At 41.7% G+C, this 22030-nt stretch overlaps 1 protein-coding gene across 1 annotated transcript in view; it reads right to left on the bottom strand.

Moving 5' to 3' along the window:
- LOC136621897 (FRAS1-related extracellular matrix protein 1-like) overlaps positions 1-22030 on the bottom strand; it is a 207117-nt gene that overhangs the window by 66308 nt on the left and 118779 nt on the right. The window contains exons 24-25 of the mRNA XM_066597746.1: positions 14714-14978; positions 1531-1945 (exon numbers count right to left, since the gene is read on the bottom strand). Of these exons, the coding sequence (XP_066453843.1) occupies positions 1531-1945; positions 14714-14978 (680 nt within the window). The remainder of the gene's footprint in view (positions 1-1530; positions 1946-14713; positions 14979-22030) is intronic.

The raw sequence follows: 22030 nt of genomic DNA, 5'->3' as shown, positions 1-22030 counted from the left end.
CCTATCACACTTTGCTATGTGCTTCCAGAAGACATAGAAAGTGCCATACATCTGAGAAACCTTGTTTTCCCCTTCTTCTTAAGCTTAAAAGCATGGCAGCAGCTGGCTGCTTATTGGCTGTATGTCATGCCCTCACTGATTGGTCAAGGGGTGTGGTGAGAGCTCAGAGCCTAAGGCCGCCTGCAGACGAGCGGGTCGGATCTGGCAGCGAGAATTCTCGCCGCGGGACCCGACCCGAGAGCCTGCAGAGACGAGCGCGTACTCACCCGCGCCTGGCGGCCCCGGCTCATTTACGTGCTGGCTGCGGCGCAGCCGGCGCATGCGCAGACCGGAGCCGGCGGCCGGGTGACTGTGAGCCCCGCACAAAAATAGGGCATGCCGCGGTTTGTTTGCCGCGCGAGATTTCGCGCGGCCAAACCGCGGCCATCTGCATAGGAGTGCGTATTGTAATGCACTCCTATGCAAACTTTCAGTGGCGGAAATCCCGCGGGAAATACCGCCGCGGGATTTCCGCCCGTGTGCAGGCGGCCTTATGAAGCAGTATGCTGAGGGGGAGGAGATGAGAGAAAATGCGGGACTAAGACAGGAAGTGAAGGAGAAGTTAGAGGAGAGTCTGCTTAGAGAGTCGGAGGAGGAGGACATGTAGGAGGAGGTCAGCAGAGTGAGCAGCTACAACACGGGAATTCTAGCAGGGAAGCTAGGATTCATCAGCTCCCTAGCCTGCCAGCAGTGAGAAGGAGAGAAGCTGGGACCTATTTTACTAAAACAGCGAGTTACACACAACCCGGTTAAGTCAAAGCCAGGGATAGTTAAGAGGCCCACTTAAAACCTTAACTCCAATAACGGCATCAACAACTTTCAGTAAGCCCATCAGACAACTAGGCCTGTGGGAGCTTCTACTGTGTCACCTCTAGATATATAGAGAGAGAGTGTTGAAGAGAAAACTGTGTTTATTCAGGTCCCACTGTTTTGCACCATGTTGTTTACTGCAAAATCCAGTGCTCTGCTAAACTGCCATTGTTGTACTTTGTTACCAACTTAAAGCTTCAGTAAAACTGTGCACTTCCAGTTTACTATTCAAAAGCTATCTGGACTCATGTCAACTTATTTCCTGCCATTGACTTTTACAGTCCCGGATGAAGTGCTGGCATCATGAGACAAACCACCATTCATTATATGAAAAAAATCTATTATTTGTGCCACTGTGCTGCAACTGAGTGGGATACTTTTTCCGCTATTGTCGGGAGAGATTGCTGAGCTACCCGTGACATCCATCTTGCAATCCCCGTGGTCTCCCCTACTTTGGTGCGTCTTGCTCTGCCGCTACAAGCGTGCAAGACACTACAGCTGCATTGATTGGTCAGTGTTGCCCACATGAGCAGTGCTGGCCATACATAGCAGTGTCTTAGACTACCAATGCTTACTAATGTACAGTGCGCATCAGGTAGGTAGAGAAGTGGCGCGGCCATCTTTGTTCATCCAAAACCAGAGAGTCGCTTTAATGCTCAAGTAATTAAGATTTTTACTTGCCTCTATTACAAAAACTGCAGAATCCTCCTTTAACTGACCATTAAGCAAAAATCCAATATTGGTATCATCTGTGACCGTGAATGAAAAGTGATCTAGTTCTCCTGGTCCCCCATAATGACGGTAAGACAGATATAAATTGTTGATGTCATTCTGTGTGAATTGGTTCTGCTGCAGGACATCACCATTCAGGTACAACTGGCCGTGTTGTGGGGATTCTGTAATCGTGTAAATAAGCTTCTCCAGTGGGCTGTCTGGGTCCGTTATCTGCAGGAAATCCGATGTAATTATAATGGCTTCTCCTTCTAAGATCTGGAGCCCTTTATTATTTAGGAGAGTTGGAGGAATCCTGTCTGTCTTTATAATGATAAACTCTAATGACCCATCTTTTGCCTTCAGTCCATTGCTCACAGTAAAACTAAGGAAAAAGAAGGAAACAAAATTAAAAATTTTAAAACATTTCTTATGTTTGCATAGTGTTTCAACTAAGAATGCAGGGAAAGTGGCAACGTCAATTATCATGCCCATTCTCCATAGCTAAAGTCAAACTACTAACGACAACCTGTCCATCCGTGCGTGGGTTTGTGAGGGACTTAAATGCTCCACCCCTGATCACATGATGGTGATGTCATCAAAGATCCTTCATCCACAGTGAGGGAGAAACATGCTCCACCCCTGATCACACGACAGTAAGATCATCACAGGTCCTGTACGCACGCGGCTGCTGTCTGGCTAGGTGTTCGTTAGTATTCCATAGCAATTGGGGCCACAGAAGTTTTGTAGTCCACCCGTAATCTGCACAAGGATGCGGGACCTTTGTTGACGTCACTGTCATGTGATCGGAGTGGAGCATGTAAGTCATTCACTCGGGATGAGGGTCACCGTCATGTGATCATCTCCAGTGTTGTGCTGCTTCTGATCCCTGTTGTATGAGATGAACAAAGTATGTAGCAGAGCTATGTGTGTGATGTGCATGTAGTATAGCTGTGTGGCGCATTTCGCTACCAGAAACACAGGTACAGTAATTTTCTTATAATTACTATTATATACTAAAGCAGCAAGCAAAAAAATGCCTACACTGCTACCCCTACTAAGAAGTATATAGCTACTTTAATGCTGTACTTTAAGTACAAGATTATAAGTAATAAAACTACTATATTATAACTACTATGTTCAAGAATATGACTATTATAATACTGGCCCCTATATACAAGAATATAACTACTATAATACTGCCCGCTATGTACAAGAATATAACTACTATAATACTGCCCCCTATGTACAAGAATATAACTACTATAATACTACTCCTATGTAGAAGAATATAACTACTATAATACTGCCTCCTATGTAAAAGAATATAACTACTATAATACTGCCCCCTATGTACAATAATATAACTACTATAATACTGCTCCTATGTACAAGAATATAACTACTATAATACTGCCTCCGACGTACAAGAATATAACTACTATAATACTGCCCCCTATGTAAAAGAATATAACTACTATAATACTGCCCCCTATGTACAAGAATAGAACAACTATAATACTGCCTCCTATGTACAAGAATATAACTACTATAATACTACTCCTATGTAGAAGAATATAACTACTATAATACTGCCTCCTATGTAAAAGAATATAACTACTATAATACTGCCCCCTATGTACAATAATATAACTACTATAATACTGCTCCTATGTACAAGAATATAACTACTATAATACTGCCTCCGACGTACAAGAATATAACTACTATAATACTGCCCCCTATGTACAAGAATATAACTACTATAATACTGCCCCCTATGTACAAGAATATAACTACTATAATACTGCCCCCTATGTAAAAGAATATAACTACTATAATACTGCCCCCTATGTGCAAGAATATAACTACTATAATACTGCCCCCTATGTACAAGAATATAACTACTATAATACTGTTTCTATGTACAAGAATATAACTACTATAATGCTGCCCCCTATGTACAAGAATATAACTACTATAATACTGCCCCCTATGTACAAGAATGTAACTATTATAATGCTGTCCCCTATGTACAAGAATATGACTACTATAATACTGCTCCCTATGTACCAGAATATAACTACTATAATACTGCCCCCTATGTACAAGAATGTAACTATTATAATGCTGTCCCCTATGTACAAGAATATGACTACTATAATACTGCTCCCTATGTACAAGAATGTAACTACTATAATACCGCCCCCTATGTACAAGAATATAACTACTATAATGCTGTCCCCTATATACAAGAATATAACTACTATAATGCTGTCCCCTATATACAAGAATATAACTACTATAATACTGCCCCCTATATACAAGAATGTAACTATTATAATGCTGTCCCCTATGTACAAGAATATGACTACTATAATACTGCTCCCTATGTACCAGAATATAACTACTATAATACTGCCCCTATGTACAAGAATATAACTACTATAATACTGCCCCCTATGTACAAGAATATAACTACTATAATACTGCCTCCTATGTACAAGAATATAACTACTATAATACTGCCTTCTATGTACAAGCATAAAACTACTATAATACTTCCCCCTATGTACAAGAATATAACTACTATAATACTGCCCTCTATGTACAGGAATATATCTACTATAATACTGCCCCCTATGTACAAGAATATAACAACTATAATACTGCTCTCTATGTACAAGAATATAACTACTATAATACTGCCCCCTATGTACAAGAATATAACTACTATAATACTGCCCCCTATGTACAAGAATATAACTACTATAATACTGCCTCCTATGTACAAGAATATAACTACTATAATACTGCCCCCTATGTACAAGAATATAACCACTATAATACTGCTCCTATGTACAAGAATATAACTACTATAATACTGCCCCCAATGTACAAGAATATAACTACTATAATACTGCTCCTATGTACAAGAATATAACTACTATAATACTGCCTCCGACGTACAAGAATATAACTACTATAATACTGCCCCCTATGTAAAAGAATATAACTACTATAATACTGCCCCCTATGTACAAGAATAGAACAACTATAATACTGCCTCCTATGTACAAGAATATAACTACTATAATACTACTCCTATGTAGAAGAATATAACTACTATAATACTGCCTCCTATGTAAAAGAATATAACTACTATAATACTGCCCCCTATGTACAATAATATAACTACTATAATACTGCTCCTATGTACAAGAATATAACTACTATAATACTGCCTCCGACGTACAAGAATATAACTACTATAATACTGCCCCCTATGTACAAGAATATAACTACTATAATACTGCCCCCTATGTACAAGAATATAACTACTATAATACTGCCCCCTATGTAAAAGAATATAACTACTATAATACTGCCCCCTATGTGCAAGAATATAACTACTATAATACTGCCCCCTATGTACAAGAATATAACTACTATAATACTGTTTCTATGTACAAGAATATAACTACTATAATGCTGCCCCCTATGTACAAGAATATAACTACTATAATGCTGTCCCCTATATACAAGAATATAACTACTATAATACTGCCCCCTATGTACAAGAATGTAACTATTATAATGCTGTCCCCTATGTACAAGAATATGACTACTATAATACTGCTCCCTATGTACCAGAATATAACTACTATAATACTGCCCCCTATGTACAAGAATGTAACTATTATAATGCTGTCCCCTATGTACAAGAATATGACTACTATAATACTGCTCCCTATGTACAAGAATGTAACTACTATAATACCGCCCCCTATGTACAAGAATATAACTACTATAATGCTGTCCCCTATATACAAGAATATAACTACTATAATGCTGTCCCCTATATACAAGAATATAACTACTATAATACTGCCCCCTATATACAAGAATGTAACTATTATAATGCTGTCCCCTATGTACAAGAATATGACTACTATAATACTGCTCCCTATGTACCAGAATATAACTACTATAATACTGCCCCTATGTACAAGAATATAACTACTATAATACTGCCCTCTATGTACAAGAATATAACTACTATAATACTGCCTCCTATGTACAAGAATATAACTACTATAATACTGCCCTCTATGTACAAGCATAAAACTACTATAATACTGCCCCCTATGTACAAGAATATAACTACTATAATACTTCCCCCTATGTACAAGAATATAACTACTATAATACTGCCCTCTATGTACAGGAATATATCTACTATAATACTGCCCCCTATGTACAAGAATATAACAACTATAATACTGCTCTCTATGTACAAGAATAGAACTACTATAATACTGCCCCCTATGTACAAGAATATAACTACTATAATACTGCCCCCTATGTACAAGAATATAACTACTATAATACTGCCCCCTATGTACAAGAATATAACTATTATAATACTGCTCCTATGTACAAGAATATAACTACTATAATACTGCCTCCTATGTACAAGAATATAACTACTATAATACTGCCCCCTATGTACAAGAATATAACCACTATAATACTGCTCCTATGTACAAGAATATAACTACTATAATACTGCCCCCTATGTACAAGAATATAACTACTATAATACTGCCCCCTATGTACAAGAATATAACTACTATAATACTGATCCTATGTACAAGAATATAACTACTATAATACTGCCCCCTATGTACAAGAATATAACTACTATAATACTGATCCTATGTACAAGAATATAGCTACTATAATACTGCCCCCTATGTACAAGAATATAACTACTATAATACTATCCCTGTACATATATATATGAGTTGGAAGCAGGGTTTAAGTGTGAAATGATATAAGCGATGTAATGAATAATAACCTCACAACATGAAAGTTTGACATTATTTAATACATCTGAGTCCTCCTGAACCTTTGCTGCCCTGTACATGACAAGTTGTCTTAGGACACAGGATTCTTTTACTTTTCGGCTTGCTATGTCTCCGCTGTGTTATGAGTCTTGTCTGGTTTATTCGGCCTTAAAAGTTAACAAAATATACTTTTGTTTCATAAAGATCTAAAAAAGCGTGTTCTGTGAGAGCGTCCAGAAGCCGCAGCTCCGGCCCTCACCCCCCTCTTTCCTTGATGATCTGGCGCTGTGTAGAGGAATCATGTCCGGTAAAGCTACTAGTCTACGTAACCTGGCAGAGGGAGACAAAATACAAGCTCACGCTGTAAAAACAGTTGATCTTCAGAACGGCACAGTGTGCATCGCTGGACAGAAAATAACTCCTAAAGGCACAAAATAATACTCTTTTTTTTTTAAAATAGAACATACATTTTCCTTACAATTTCTTTTAATATAGTGTATCTGTGTGACATCCTATATTACTGACACTACAGATCCCAGAATGTCACCTTGCTTTACCAAACTCCTGTTTCAAATGTGACATCATTTTCCATTCAGGAATTCTGTTTCTGTTCCTCATTTCAGCTCTCAGTCTGTTCTCTATATTCCTGCTTCCAGCTGCTATTCTCTTCACTGTGTACCTGTTTCCCGCTCCTAGGCTGTTCTCTGCATTCCTGGTTCCAGCTCCTAGGCTGTTCTCTGTATTCCTGGTTCCAGCTACTTCTTTGTACTCTATATTCCTGATTCCAGCTGCTATTCCCTTCTCTGTGCTCCTGATTCCAGCTCCTGGGCTGTTCTCTGTATTCCTGATTCCAGCTCCTGGGCTGTTCTCTGCATTCCTGTTTCCAGCTCCTAGGCTGTTCTCTGCATTCCTGGTTCCAGCTCCTAGGCTGTTCTCTGCATTCCTGTTTCCAGCTCCTAGGCTGTTCTCTGTATTCCTGGTTCCAGCTACTTCTTTGTACTCTATATTCCTGATTCCAGCTGCTATTCCCTTCTCTGTGCTCCTGATTCCAGCTCCTGGGCTGTTCTCTGTATTCCTGATTCCAGCTCCTGGGCTGTTCTCTGTATTCCTGATTCCAGCTCCTGGGCTGTTCTCTGTGCTCCTGATTCCAGCTCCTGGGCTGTTCTCTGTATTCCTGGTTCCAGCTCCTACTATGTTTTCTGTGTTACTGGTTCGAGCTCTCAGTATGTTCTCTATATTCCTGCTTCCAGCTGCTAGTATGTTCTCTGTGTTCCTGCTTTCAGCTTCTACTCTGTTCTCTGTGTTTCTGCTTCCAGCAGACAGTCTCTTCTCTATATTCCTGCTCCTACTCTGTTCTCTATGTTCCTAGTTCCAGCTGCTAGTCTCTTCTCTGTGTTTTGGTTCCAGCTCCTACTCTGTTCTCTGTATTCCTGGTTTCAGCTCCTATTGTGTTCTCTGTGTTCCTGATTCTGGCTGCTATTCTCTTCTCTGTGCTCCTGGTTCCAGCTCCTACCCTATACTTGTTGTTTCTGCTTAATACTCCTACTCTAATCTTTGTGTTCCGGTTCTAGCTCTTAGACTGTTCTCTAAGATCCTGGTTCCAGATCCTACTCTGTTCTCCATGTTGCAGCTTCCAGCTCCTACTCTTTTCTCTGTGTTCCTGCTTCTGACTCTTACTCTTTCCGCTGATTTCCTGGTTCAATCTCTTAACCTGTTCCTGGTTTCAGTTCTCTGATCCAGTCTTGTTACAATGGCTCTTGTTCTTGTCCTGTCATCACTGCCATGTCTGGCCGGCAACCAATGACTATTATGGGGACTAGTCCTAATGCAAAGCTCACGCTGATTTACTGGGATTACCGGTGAAAACCAGGAGATACCTTAGACTCTGCACCCCAGTCTACTCACCAGAAAACCAATTGCAGTCTTATGGATCCATTTTCCAAGTGCTAAAAAATGTAACATTAGCTACCTAAGAACCTGTTGGCAATCATGTGATCATCACGTATCCTACAGCTTAGATCAACTGCTATTACCGTTGGCCACTTGTCCCACAGCATTCACTGCTGGAGAAATGAATGTGGACCATGAATGAGAGTCTGTATAGTACATGGCCATGATGAGTCCTTCGGGACTTAGGTCTGGTCTAGAAGATCCACAAGGTGCTGGACATTATAATAAGGCCGTAGTACATAGTTAGTAAGACTCAAAGCCCAACTGAAATCTTATCTTCATGAAGATTAACATTAGACCGGTCCAGTTCTGGCCGTCTTCTGTCTATCAGCAAATGCTTGCAGATCGGGAGCTTTGCATGTGTTGAGCAGATGGGCGAGTTTAAAAGAAGCACAAAAAAATTGCATCACCTGGAACGAGAAGCTCAATTCCTAAAATAGTGAGAATGAAATATAGCAGAGAGCGGCAGGGGAAGCTGGCAGCGCTCCGCACCAGAAGGTACCGGTTACTATACAAGATAAACATTTTGAGAAGCCTCAGCTGTGGAGAAGAATAACAAGGCGTTATTTAACCCAATAAAGCTTTACCCCCAAGAAATTAATTTAAGGAAGGTCCATCTCCTTCATGCTTCCCTGCCTGCCTGTAATCTGTAGTTTGGCATCTGGTTGACGTGAGGGGTGACAGGCGGACACCTTAGCCGCTGCTGGTTGGAAGAGTCGGACGTTTTTGAAGAAGTTAATATAACTGGTTCTTGGGGTGTTGGACGAGTGGCGCAGATGCTACCATCCCTGGCAGATACTTCGCACGTAATCTCTTTCATGTTCCTTGTGCGCTTACATGGAAGCCATGCAGAGGCCGATGCTAAGATCAGGGCTTAGTCAATATTAAATTAATATATGACACACTGGGCAGTAGACCATGGGCTGGGGGGACTGGGGCTTTATGACTGTTCGCTGGCAACATGGCCAAGAAAAAGCAAATAAAACACAAAAGCAAAACGGCCAAAAAAGGCACATAATAGATCCAGACAGCGCACAAATACAGAGTGTCTAAATGAACTTTTATAGTATAATTGCAGGATTCGGGGAAAGTTGGCAAGAACTTGTAGTAATGTTTTAGACTATTTTTTTATCTCCACTCCGAGCAGCCAAAACTTTCTTATTTTTCCATCAACATATGAGAGCTTGTTCGTTGCGGAGTGAGATATAGCGGTAATGGTTCTATTTTGGGGTATATAGAATATATTGTATGACTTTTACTCTTTTCAACCTGACCCCATGAAAAAAAAATGCAGCAATTCAGCATCTTTTTTTTTTTTTTTTAAATTTTTTACAGCGTTTCGCATGCAGTAGAAATGAAATGATAAATTTTTTCCTGCAGGTTGGTACAATTATGACAATATAAAAATTATATATTTGTTTAGGTTGTTTCACTAAAACAATAAAAACTGTTTTTTTTTTAAAAAAAGAAAAAAAACTTTTTGGCCCAGAACTTTAAAAAATACTTATATTTATTTATATACAAAATAAAGTAGGATTTTTAAAAATCACTTTAAGGCCTCTTTCGCACGGGCGACAAAGTCGCGTGATTTTCTTGCGTTGCGACAATGCTACAAGTCGCATGTATAAGAAGCCCATGCTTTCCTATGGGTTCCTTCACATTTGCGAGGTTTTGTAGCGTGCGACATTGTGTGGCTGTGTAGCCCATGTTTCCCTATGGTGCCTTCCTCTCTGTTGCATAACATCACACGAAAGCGCGGTTTAAGGCTGGATTCACACCGGTGTATATCGACCAAGTTTTCATGTCAGGCCGATATACGCTGCCCCTCTGATACATTGGTTTACAATGCATCAGTGCACATGGGCGTATTTCCACGGCGTAAAAGCGCCCAGCCGGCCAAGATAGGGCCTTTCGCCCGGACGCTTTTACGCCGGTGGCGGCTGCATAGACTCCTATGGGAGCCTATGACAGCTGCCGGAGAAGGGAGGTGGGAGAGAGTTTAGCAGTGTGACAGCTAAACTCCCTTCCCTGCTCCTCTCCACCCCTTGCTGGCTGTTTGCAATGGGAGGGGGTGGGACGGGGGCGGAGTGAATCGTAAAATCAGACCTCCCTGATTAGACACTTATGCACTATCCTGTGGAAAGGGGCTACATTAATACTATGGTTTACCCATTTAAGCAGAGTCTAACATTTAGTAAAGTTGAAATTAAGCTTCTGCCACATAAATTGGGTGCAAAATTTTTCCAGCACTGTACTTAGTTGTTGTAAACTGCGATCCTCAGGATAGCATTTTCGTGCACAATGGCGCAAGTGCCGACGTGCCAAATTTTTGTACTGTCACTGTTTTTTTTTTCATGGTAGGATTAGTAAGATAAAAAATCGTAAATCTGCCCCACTGACTGCAGAATCAGCGCTCGCGGAGGGGCAGATCCAGCCAGGGTTTTCCCCTCGAGGGGCAGCGCCAATCCCTAGAGCGGTTTTGCCTTGTGAATCTCCTAGTTTGTACAGAAATATGAGAAGACTAGAAAGCAGCACATACTTTGTGAGATAATTTATTTACATTGTTGACTATGGTGTTTAAGTGAAATAATAGACAACATATGTTTATCTCGCCGCCGCCATCTGCTATAAGACGTCTTTAGTCTCACCTCACGGTACTCAGAAGCAAAGCTTGTAAATGTATGAAGAATATAGATGAATGCATACAGCAGAGCTGGATTCATGTAGCACAGTGCGCCCATATGAGCACATCGCAGCATTAGCAATGTGTGCCTTTTTTGCTACTATTAGTATTACTAGTCTATTGGCAGCCTATTTATCTGTTGAACCCCTGAAGACAAAACTGGTTTTAGCCTTTAGGATGGATACAATTTTATTAGCTTTTTTTCTTTTGCCTCCTCACATTCTGTCAGTCAGTATTAGTGCAGTATGTCTCCACCTGAAGTATGGGTGAAGACATGGGTTGGCAAGGGTGAGTTATAGGGAACACCCACAGCTGATTTCTGGCCGGACATACACCTTCACGAGACCACAGCATCCTGACCGCTCTACTACTTCAGCTCCCCGCTGACTTACCCCTGTGAGGAGCCCTGTGAGGAGGAGGACATGTCTCCTGCAGTGAGGGGGTACTCAGGGCTGGCTGCTACAGTCATCGCCCTTCCTCATCCCGGAAACAGCAGTAGTAGCTCGGTGTACTGGGCCCCCCGCAGCTCCGGGAGCCACTGACTAGCAGTGTGTGTGTTCCCAGCACTCCTCACACTCGGCCAGAGGATGCCGCTCTCAGCCAATGGCGAAGCGACTAATTCACAAGAGCGTGAATCTCGCGCAAGAATAGAGCTGCGAGGCAAAAAAAAAAAAGCAATCGCAATTTCACAGAAATGATGTGAGGCATTTTTTACTGACCTCACTAATGGGCTTCAAACTAGCACATACATCTTTTTAAGGTGGTGGCTTAGCTGACTACTGACAGCCAGGCTCCTGCTCTAACAGCCTGCAGTGGAGAAACCTCAGATCCTGTCAGTTTAACTCCTGACAAGGCACAGTCAATAGCAACTGCAGCATGTAAGCAGAGGAGGGGTACGGTCTCCTTCTGTGACCCATCAGCACCCCAAAGTGCGATTCTACAGTACCAATGGGTTCCCATGGCAGCCAGAAGCCTGACAAGGGCCTCCATGTTCGCCATATAACTCAGTCTATTAGACAGGATAAATGTGGCACAAGCATGTAAGGCAGTTTTCTGGCATAATTTGTGCCCCATAGTTTTTTTGCAGGATGAGTTGTAAGTTTTTCAGGCAATATAGGAGAAAGCAGGTACGCAGGGTCACCGGTCGCGGTCAGAGATGGAATGCACTACGGGCTCCTGCATGCAGAATCTGGCCTGGTGATGTGCAGCCGGCCTAAATGTAAGGGCTCATTGACATGGCCGTATGCTGAGAAATATGCTGCATTTTTATGGCGTGTATATATGAAAGTTTAGTGCATTTTTTTGTGCGCGTTTTCACTGCATTATTTTCAGTCACGTAAGAAAACACAATTGAGGTTACTAATTTTTTAACCACTAGCTACTGCCAACATGCATATAATCGCAGTAAATACACATGCAACTGCATAACTGCTGCATTTAACTCTAGCCCATAGACTTTATTGGGCGATTTTGGTACATGATATGGGCCAAAATAGGACATGCTGCAATTTTTTATGCACACATAATACACGCGTCTGAATAACCCAATGCAAATCAATGCTGTCCGTATCATATGTGTAAAGATATGTGGATAATATGGATAGAAAATATGCCGTATTATACTGCAACAGGGACGAATAGTGAACCTCTGGATGTGATTATACTACAACAGGGAGGAATAGTGGGCAGGTACAGTGAAGCTCTGGATGTGATTATACTGCCACGGGGAGGGATGGTGAAGCTCTGGATGTAATTATACTACAACAGGGAGGAATAGTAAAGCTCTGGGTGTGATTAATCTGCTAATGGGGAGGGACAGTGAAGCTCTGGATGTGATTATACTGCAACAGGAAGGGCTGGTGAAGCTCTGGATGTAATTATATGGTGACAGGGAGGGACGATGAAGCTCAATGTGATTATGCTGTGACTGGAAGGGATAGTGAAGCTCTGGATGTGATTATACTGCAACAGGAAGGGCTGGTGAAGCTCTGGATGTAATTATATGGTGACAGGGAGGGACGATGAAGCTCAATGTGATTATGCTGTGACTGGAAGGGATAGTGAAGCTCTGGATGTGATTATAGTGCAACAAGAAGGGCTGGTGAAGCTCTGGATGTAATTATATGGCGACGGGGGGGGGGGGTGTGAAGCTCTGGATGTGTTTAGTCTGCTAATGGGGAGGGATTGTGAAGCTCTGGGTGTGATTATATTGTGACAGGGAGGGGCGGTGAAGCTCTGGGTGTGATTATATTGTGACAGGGAGGGGCGGTGAAGCTCTGGATGTGATTATATTGTGACAGGGAGGGGCGGTGAAGCTCTGGATGTGATCATATTGTGACAGGGAGGGGAGGTGAAGCTCTGGATGAGATTATATTGTGACAGGGAGGGATGGTGAAGCTCTAGATGTAATTATATGGCAACAGGGAGGGACGATGAAGCTCTGGATGTGATTAAACTGCGACACGGAGGGACCATGAAGCTCTGGATGTGATTAAACTGCGACAGGGAGGGACCATGAAGCTCTGGATGTAATTATGCTGTGACAGGGAGGGATGGTGAAGCTCTGGATATGTTTAGTCTGCTAATGGGGAGGGGTGGTGAAGCTCTGGATGTGTTTAGTCTGCTAATGGGGAGGGGTGGTGAAGCTCTGGATGTGATTAGTCTGCTAATTGGGAGGGGAAGTTTCAAAATATTTAAAACATTTCAATTAACATACAACAATTAACAAATAATAATAATCTTTATTTGTATAGCGCCAACTTATTCCACAGCGCCGTCAAGCATGGGGGAACACAAACAATACGACAATTACATATGGTATACAATTATTTGGAATCAGGCGGAGTGGGGGTTATACGGGAGGTGCAGGGGCAGGAGATGAGGCACGGGGGAGCACAAACAGTACGATAATAACATGTGGTAGTCAGTTTTTTGGAAACAGCCGGGGAGGGGGTGATGAGGAGGTACAGGGGCAGAAGATGTGTACGATATACAAAGTGAAAAATGTGGGGAGCCATAGGAAGGGGCAGGGGGCATGTTGTAGGTGGGGGATTGAAACAGGAGATGTGGTATGCTTCCTTAAAGAGGTGTGTTTTCAGGGCACGTCTGAAGTTCTGCGTGTCGGGGATTGTCCGGATGTTTTGAGGTAGAGCGTTCCAGAGGACCGGTGCAGCTCTGGAGAGGTCCTGGAGGTGGGAATGTGAGGTCCGTATTAGCGGTACATTTAGTCTGAGTGTGTTAGCGGATCGGAGTGTGTGGGCTGAGTGGTTTACGGACAGGAGGGAGGAAGGTACAGTGGCACGTGCCATGGAGAGCTTTGTGGGTGAGGGTGACTAGTTTAAATTTAGTTCTGTAATGGATGGGCAGCCAGTGCAGCGATTGGCATAGTGCAGAGGTGTCTGAGAAGCGGCTGGATAAGAAAATAAGGACGTGTATCGTAATGCTCCTCTAAAACTGGCGACATTTTTGTTCTTTTGACCGACTCAAGTAAAAGTTTTGAAAAATTCTCGCATAACTTGTCAAAGAATTCCTTAAACCAGAGCGAATACTAAGTATCCTCAGAGAGTGGAATCATCCTTATTCCTGCATATGACTGGTATTCCGATCGGCATATGGTGGGATTCCAAGACATTTAACCCTTTCTGACATGCCCACAGCAAATCCTTCTCACCTGAATGAGTCCTTGCCAGCCTCACGGCTGTTGTCGTGGACATAGCAAACCTTCTGAGCCGCCACATCCAACTGGCTGAAACTGGAAATGGGCACGCCAGGAAAATTGATGTACTCAATCTGACCATGAACAGGTGGCACAGAAACGGCGTACAGCAGCTTCTCTGGTTTTCCCGTGCCATCTGTTGCCATAAGAACATCTGTCATCAAGGTCACCCTGTCACCCTCTGTTAAAGTTACAGGGCTGGTGAGTAAAACAATGTCACCTATGGAAGGAAAAACGGGGAACAGAAAATGAGGGAATGTACAATATAACCAGAAAGGATATCTCTATACGGCATTGTGTATCATTTTTGTATCACTGGCAGAGCTACATTATTGCTATAGGTCGGCGGATTACAGATTAGTTATTATTTCCCTGCCATCTCCCATGTATAATAAGGCATCTGTTTAATTAAGGACACCAGTGCACAATGCAGAGGATCTCCGTTATCTGCGGGGGAGGGGGGATTCCATTCACTTGTGGAATGATTCATTCTGATCAGGAAATTTCCGTTTTGAGTATTCATAAGACCCTGATCTGGTTATAAAAATGAGTCCTATAAATCATCAATTCCCCAGATTATAGCTAAATTATATATTATTATGATAAGAATATTCTTCATTTTTACATCGAAAGCAAATAAAAAAAAAAGATCAGTTCAGCCCTGTGAAAAGTTGGTGCACAAGTGTTGTATTTGCTATTTGGGTTTGTTGTTCACAATTCATATTTTTGTAGCATTTTCACAGGTTTATTTTGTTACATTATTGTATTGCTTATTTAACCCTTTAAGAGCTGGCCCATTTTAGGCCCTAATAACCAACCAATTTTTCTGCCCGTTTTTTTTTGTCGCAAGCATAACTTTATTTTTCCATCGGCATAGCCGTATAAGGGCACGCTTTTTTTTTCTTTTGTGGGACAAGTTGTATTATTAGTAGCATCATTTTGGTGTACATATAATATAGAGTATAACTTTTATTACAATTTTGGGGGGGAAGAGGAGAGATAAAACTGAACTCCCGCCATTGTTTTATCATGTTTTTATTTTCATGACTTTTACCCTGCTGTATAAATAATGTGATATTATTCTTCTCTGGATTAAAACAATTACGATGATAACAAATTTATAAAGTTTATCTTGATATTTTATTACTTTTGCACATTAAAAATATTTTTCCTGGAAGAAAAAAAAAACTTTTGCAACTTTGCATTTCACAACATTTTCATTTTCCCATGATGAAGGTGTTTGAGGACTTGTTTCTCATTTTTATGGAGGCGGGATTAACAAAAACTGCAATTCTGGCATTGTTTTTCAGGGTGCTTTAACACTGGGTGGAATTATTCTACATTCCGCACCCAAATCCATACCTCTTCATTCGGATTTTGATGCAGAAGTGAAATGACTAGAGATGAGCGAACCTACTCGGCCACACCCCTTTTTCGCCCGAGCGGCGCGATTTTCGAGTACTTCCGTACTCGGGCGAAAAGATTCGGGGGGCGCCGTGGGTGAGTGGGGGGTTGCAGAGGGGAGTGGGGGGGGAGAGGGAGAGAGAGAGGGCTCCCCCCTGTTTCCCGCTGCTACCCCCCGCTCCGCCACACCTCTCCCCGCCCCCCGGCGCCCCCGAATCTTTTCACCCGAGTACTGAAGTACTCGAAAATCGCGGTGCTCGATCGAGTAATTACTCAAAACGAGTATATTCGCTTATCTCTAGAAATGACTTAAATCATCCTGTAATTCTGCATCAAAATCCACAATGAGGCTCGCGGTTTTGGTGCTGAATTGCCAGTAGTTTATAAGCGGATCTGGGTGCGAATAGTTCTGCTCTATGTGAAAGCCCCTTTAGGGACCTTTCACACGGGAGGTAATTATGCCGCAGGTCGCAGTCAAAACTGCAGTTGTGGAACTCCAAAATCCGCAGGTCTAACTAATTTTGATACGGAATTGCAGGCAAGTTTTAAGCCATTTTCAATTCCGTATCAAAATCTGCAGGTAGGGATCTCACATTTTTTCTTTCCGAAAACAGCGCCATCCCTGTCCACAGGTTGTGATTTCACAAAGCTGTGGTGCAATACCAGAAACAACCTATGGACAGGTGTGGGCGCTATTTAAGTATGTTTTTGGAGAGTGATACAAAACCCATGCAAACACAGGGAGACCATGCAAATAGGGGGGCCTCAATAAGCAACAGTGCTAACTAGACAAGTGCTCCACATGTTATGCTTTATATTAGTGATGCCCTTTATTATGTTTATATGCAGCTGCTTCCCCTACAGGCCATGAAAATGTACAAGACAAATATTGCAGAGAGGGGCCTTTACTGTTATGTGTGTCTTTATGGGTATAATTACAGGTGAAAGCTTTATTGTAGAAATCAGTTCCATTGATCTTATGTTTTAGCAGCAGCGCATGTTTCCTGCAAGCCTCATGCAGATGAATGGGACGGACAGAGACATTTCTGGAACAAATCATGTGCAAATTCTTCACCTTAACAGTCTAACAACCCAAATTGTTGTTGGCATATCTGTTCTCTGTATTGCTTATATACAGGACCTGGTGCAAAAATGACACTATCCAGAATGCAAATCATCACAGCAGCAAATACTGACAAAGCAGAGAATGCAGCTCTGGAGTATAATACAGGACATAACTCAGGATCAGTACAGGATAAGTAATGTATGTACACAGTGACTCCACCAGCAGAATAGTGAGTGCAGCTCTGGAGTATAATACAGGACATAACTCAGGATCAGTACAGGATAAGTAATGTATGTACACAGTGACTCCACCAGCAGAATACTGAGTGCAACTCTGCAGTGTAATACAGGATGTAACTCAGGATCAGTACAGGATAAGTAATGCATGTACACAGTGACTCCACCAGCAGAATAGTGAGTGCAGCTCTGGAGTATAATACAGGATGTAACTCAGGATCAGTACAGGATAAGTAATGCATGTACACAGTGACTCCACCAACAGAATAGTGAGTGCAGCTCTGGAGTAAAATGCAGGATGTAACTCAGGATCAGTACAGGATAAGTAATGTATGTACACACTGACTCCACCAGCAGAATAGTGAGTGCAGCTCTGGAGCATAATACAGGACATAACTCAGGATCAGTACAGGATAAGTAATGTATGTACACAGTGACTCCACCAGCAGAATACTGAGTGCAGCTCTGCAGTGTAATACAGGATGTAACTCAGGATCAGTATAGGATAAGTAATGTATGTACACAGTGACTCCACCAGCAGAATAGTGAGTGCAGCTCTGGAGTATAATACAGGATGTAACTCAGGATCAGTACAGGATAAGTAATGTATGTACACAGTGACTCCACCAGCAGAATAGTGAGTGCAGCTCTGCAGTATAATACAGGATGTAACTCAGGATCAGTACAGGATAAGTAATGCATGTACACAGTGCCTCCACCAGCAGAATAGTGAGTGCAGCTCTGGAGTAAAATGCAGGATGTAACTCAGGATCAGTACAGGATAAGTAATGTATGTATACAGTGACTCCACCAGCAGAATAGTGAGTGCAGCTCTGGAGTATAATACAGGACATAACTCAGGATCAGTACAGGATAAGTAATGTATGTACACAGTGACTCCACCAGCAGAATAGTGAGTGCAGCTCTGCAGTATAATACAGGATGTAACTCAGGACCAGTACAGGATAAGTAATGTATGTACACAGTGACTTCACTGGCGGAATAGAGACTGCAGCTCTGGAGTATAATACAGGATGTAACTCAGGATCAGTACAGGATAAGTAATGTATGTACACAGTGACTCCACCCGCACAGTAGTGAGTGCAGCTCTGGAGTATAATACAGGATGTAACTCAGGATCAGTACAGGATAAGTAATGTATGCACACAGTGACTCCACCAGCAGAATAGTGAGTGCAGCTCTGGGGTATAATACAGGATGTAACTCAGGATCAGTACAGGATAAGTAATGTATGTACACTGTGACTCCACCAGCAGAATAGTGAGTGCAGCTCTGGAGTATAATACAGGATGTAACTCAGGATCAGTACAGGATAAGTAATGTATGTACACTGTGACTCCACCAGCAGAATAGTGAGTGCAGCTCTGGAGTATAATACAGGATGTAACTCAAGATCAGTACAGGATAAATAATGTGATGTAAGTAACGCAAATATTTATGTAGGTTATATTTAAATGTATATATATATATATATATATATATATATATATATATATATATATATATAAAATGTACATATTTTTTTCATAAGATGAGAACACACACTTTATACATTCTCACTTTATATATTCTGCCACTTCCCATTCAGTTGAGGTACAAGGTTTATTGGCAGTCAAAACAAAGTTCCCCAAATATGGTGACCCCTCTATAAGTGACTATATGATTAGCACGGGGCCCTGCTCTGACAGGGATGTTTGTCAAAGGAAAAATATGTTTGAAAAGGAAGATTTTTTTTTTCCTTTTTGGCACTGATTTTTTTCTTTAAAGATGGCTTTTATGATTTGCCATCTGAATTGTGATCTCATGAAAAGGAACACAATGCGTTAAATGCTTTTGCTTCCAGCCTGGATGTTGTTAAGCAGATACAGGCTCTATTATGTCGGGCAGCTTATTGGTTTTGGCAAAGGATTCCTAATTATATTAAAAGTGATGACGGACAAAGAACTTAGGGAGCAACAAGCTGTGTTTGGCTGTATTCTCTGCTGTAAAACCTTTGAAACCAATTTGAATGCATGGTCACAAGCACACAAACTCTATGGAGAGGAGCCTGGAGGTGCGCACTGCTGAGATCAGCCTATTAGCCCGGAACTCAGTCTCCTACCAGATTACAGGGCCCGATCGAAAGATGCTTCATAGATGTGTGGAGACTTGACATGCATGACATACGGAGTCATAGGGATGACACACATTATACGCTGTGTGCATCTGACAACGTGTCGCTAATATTGAAGGCCGGTCTCTGTTCTTACTGATTCTTGAATATGCAACTCAACATCAGAACTCGGCAAACAATACAAATGGACTACTGTTTTTGGAAATAGAGTAATGAGAAAAGTATGAAAATATATCACCAGTTATTATAAATACAGTGCCGCTGACTACATCAAGCTGTACTTCACAAGGAAACTCTACTTCTGACGTGGGTCGCTGGGACAGAACATTTGTAAATCCTAAACACTAGCAATAAACCTTCAGAGGTTCTACGATTTAGACAATCCCTATTTTGAAGGGTCCATTGACATTAAGCTGATCATAAAATTCTCCCTCGTTGGGAGCCCCAGTGATCATCTGTAATCTGGAGGGAAACCTGATAGTTAAGTGTTCAATTTATCTGCAGCACTCCCACAGGTGATTTGAAGTATTACACCGTGCTAATTCATATCAATGGGCTGTCTGTGTAATGGAGAACAGGTCCTCCAGAGAGTGAGAAACTCTTTGTCCCTGCTCTTCAACCTGGCAAAGAGATGAAGATATTGAATAAAAGACCCCCCTCTATTAACTCAGCATTCATTCACCGGGAATATGAAAATAGGTTTTCTAAACTGAAACAACCCTTTTAAGATTTCCTGCAGATGGACCAGCAAGACAAAGCAATTCTGTTAGGAAATAGATTGCCTTAATTATCATATCCAAGACTATACATCAGCAATATTTATTATATGTATAGAGCTTTTGGGGGCACTGTATGGCAGTATTTGAGCAGTGTATAGTGAGACGGTGCTATTTAGGCACTGGACTGTGTACGTTTGTATATACAGTATGTGTATTGTTGTGTCTGCACTGTATAGAATTGTTAGGTAGGCAATTGCATGGAAGGGTTATTTGGCCAATGTTTGTCAATGTTATGTGGACAACATAGTTGTATGGTAGTTGCCTAAACTGTCAAAGGAGGAAACAATACAGATTAGCTATGAAATCCAAGATGAAATCACTTAAAAGGGGTTTACCAAAATCAACTTTTATCACCTGTCCTTAGGATAGGTGAAAAAAGTCTGATTGTTGAGGGTCTCACCACTGAGACTCCCACAGATCCCGAAAACGGGAGTCTCGTTTCCTTCTTTCCTCCGCACTTTTGGCTTACTTTTCCCATGCCGCATGTAAATTCATGGCGAGCGGTCCGGTAGGGGGCCAAACTGTCTCTGGTGGGCTTTCCGACCCATTTCTCTTGGCTGGACTTGGTCTAACATTGTCCTTCTCTGGCACAGTGCCATGGATGATGTAGTAGACTGTGCACGTCCTTGGATGACCCGACCCAGCACATGTACAGTGCATCTGGCCCTCTTGTGGGCAGATTTGATAGATTACACTGCATACGCTGATTCCCCACTTCCGGATCAATGAGGTCTCCTACATCATCATATCACCGAACCAGAGAGGGAATGTTAGGGGGCGTAATCCAGTCTGGCCAGCCCACCATGAATTTATATGCAGTGCGGGAAAAGTTTGTGCCATCTTTTTCAAGGTATGAGTTAAGTTTTGTAAACTTCATTGTCTTACTGGTCTAGCCGGCTTTATGCAAACAGCAGTGCTTACAGATTTATTTAATATCTAATAGAAATGAAAGGAAACAAATAAATATACAGAATTTATCGGCCTATAACCTCACGCTATAACAGGAACTATCTAACCTCCTTAATTAGTGGAGCTTTACTATTTACACCCAATTAGAAAAAAAAGTGGCAATTTTTAAACCTTTAATCATTAAAAATGTCCCATTCATTCTAACTTTTTGTTTTGCCTGAATTCTGACATTTTTTTCATTTCCTAAATTATAATTTGGGTGACCCTCAACATTTTACTATTTTTCGTTCTCCGTAGAGCAGCGCATTGATTGCCATGAATTAATCGATTATCCGGAGCACCAGTTGGCAATCGTGTAGCCAAAAAAAACCCTAATAAAAAAAACCAAAAAGTTGTTGATGCAGCTGTTTACTAATAAATAAAGCCTCAGCTGTAAGAAAAAAAATAAATGAGATGCATTTAATTGCCGGGCAGAACAAGTAACTCTCTTTATTACAATGTTGTGGTTTTTTTTCTGTGATGTCAGGGAGCATGGCACCCTGACGAAGCCTTTATGAATTGCAGTTTGCAGATGGCGCTGATGGTTCTCAGTAGTTTTAAGCACACGTTGCATTGTAGATGAGTGGGGGAGAGGTTTTGTTTTTGCCAGGGACCCCCACTATTCCTTTTACCCCTTCCACGTTCTGGTAATTAGCAGTGTCTGAGTCTCTAGTGCCAGTCTCTCATTGGCAATACTTCCAACAC

This window comes from Eleutherodactylus coqui, chromosome 3 (assembly GCF_035609145.1).
Source record: "Eleutherodactylus coqui strain aEleCoq1 chromosome 3, aEleCoq1.hap1, whole genome shotgun sequence".
Lineage (NCBI taxonomy): Eukaryota > Metazoa > Chordata > Amphibia > Anura > Eleutherodactylidae > Eleutherodactylus > Eleutherodactylus coqui.
Note: the sequence above shows the minus strand (reverse complement) of the source record. Positions and strands in the feature narration are given on the sequence as shown.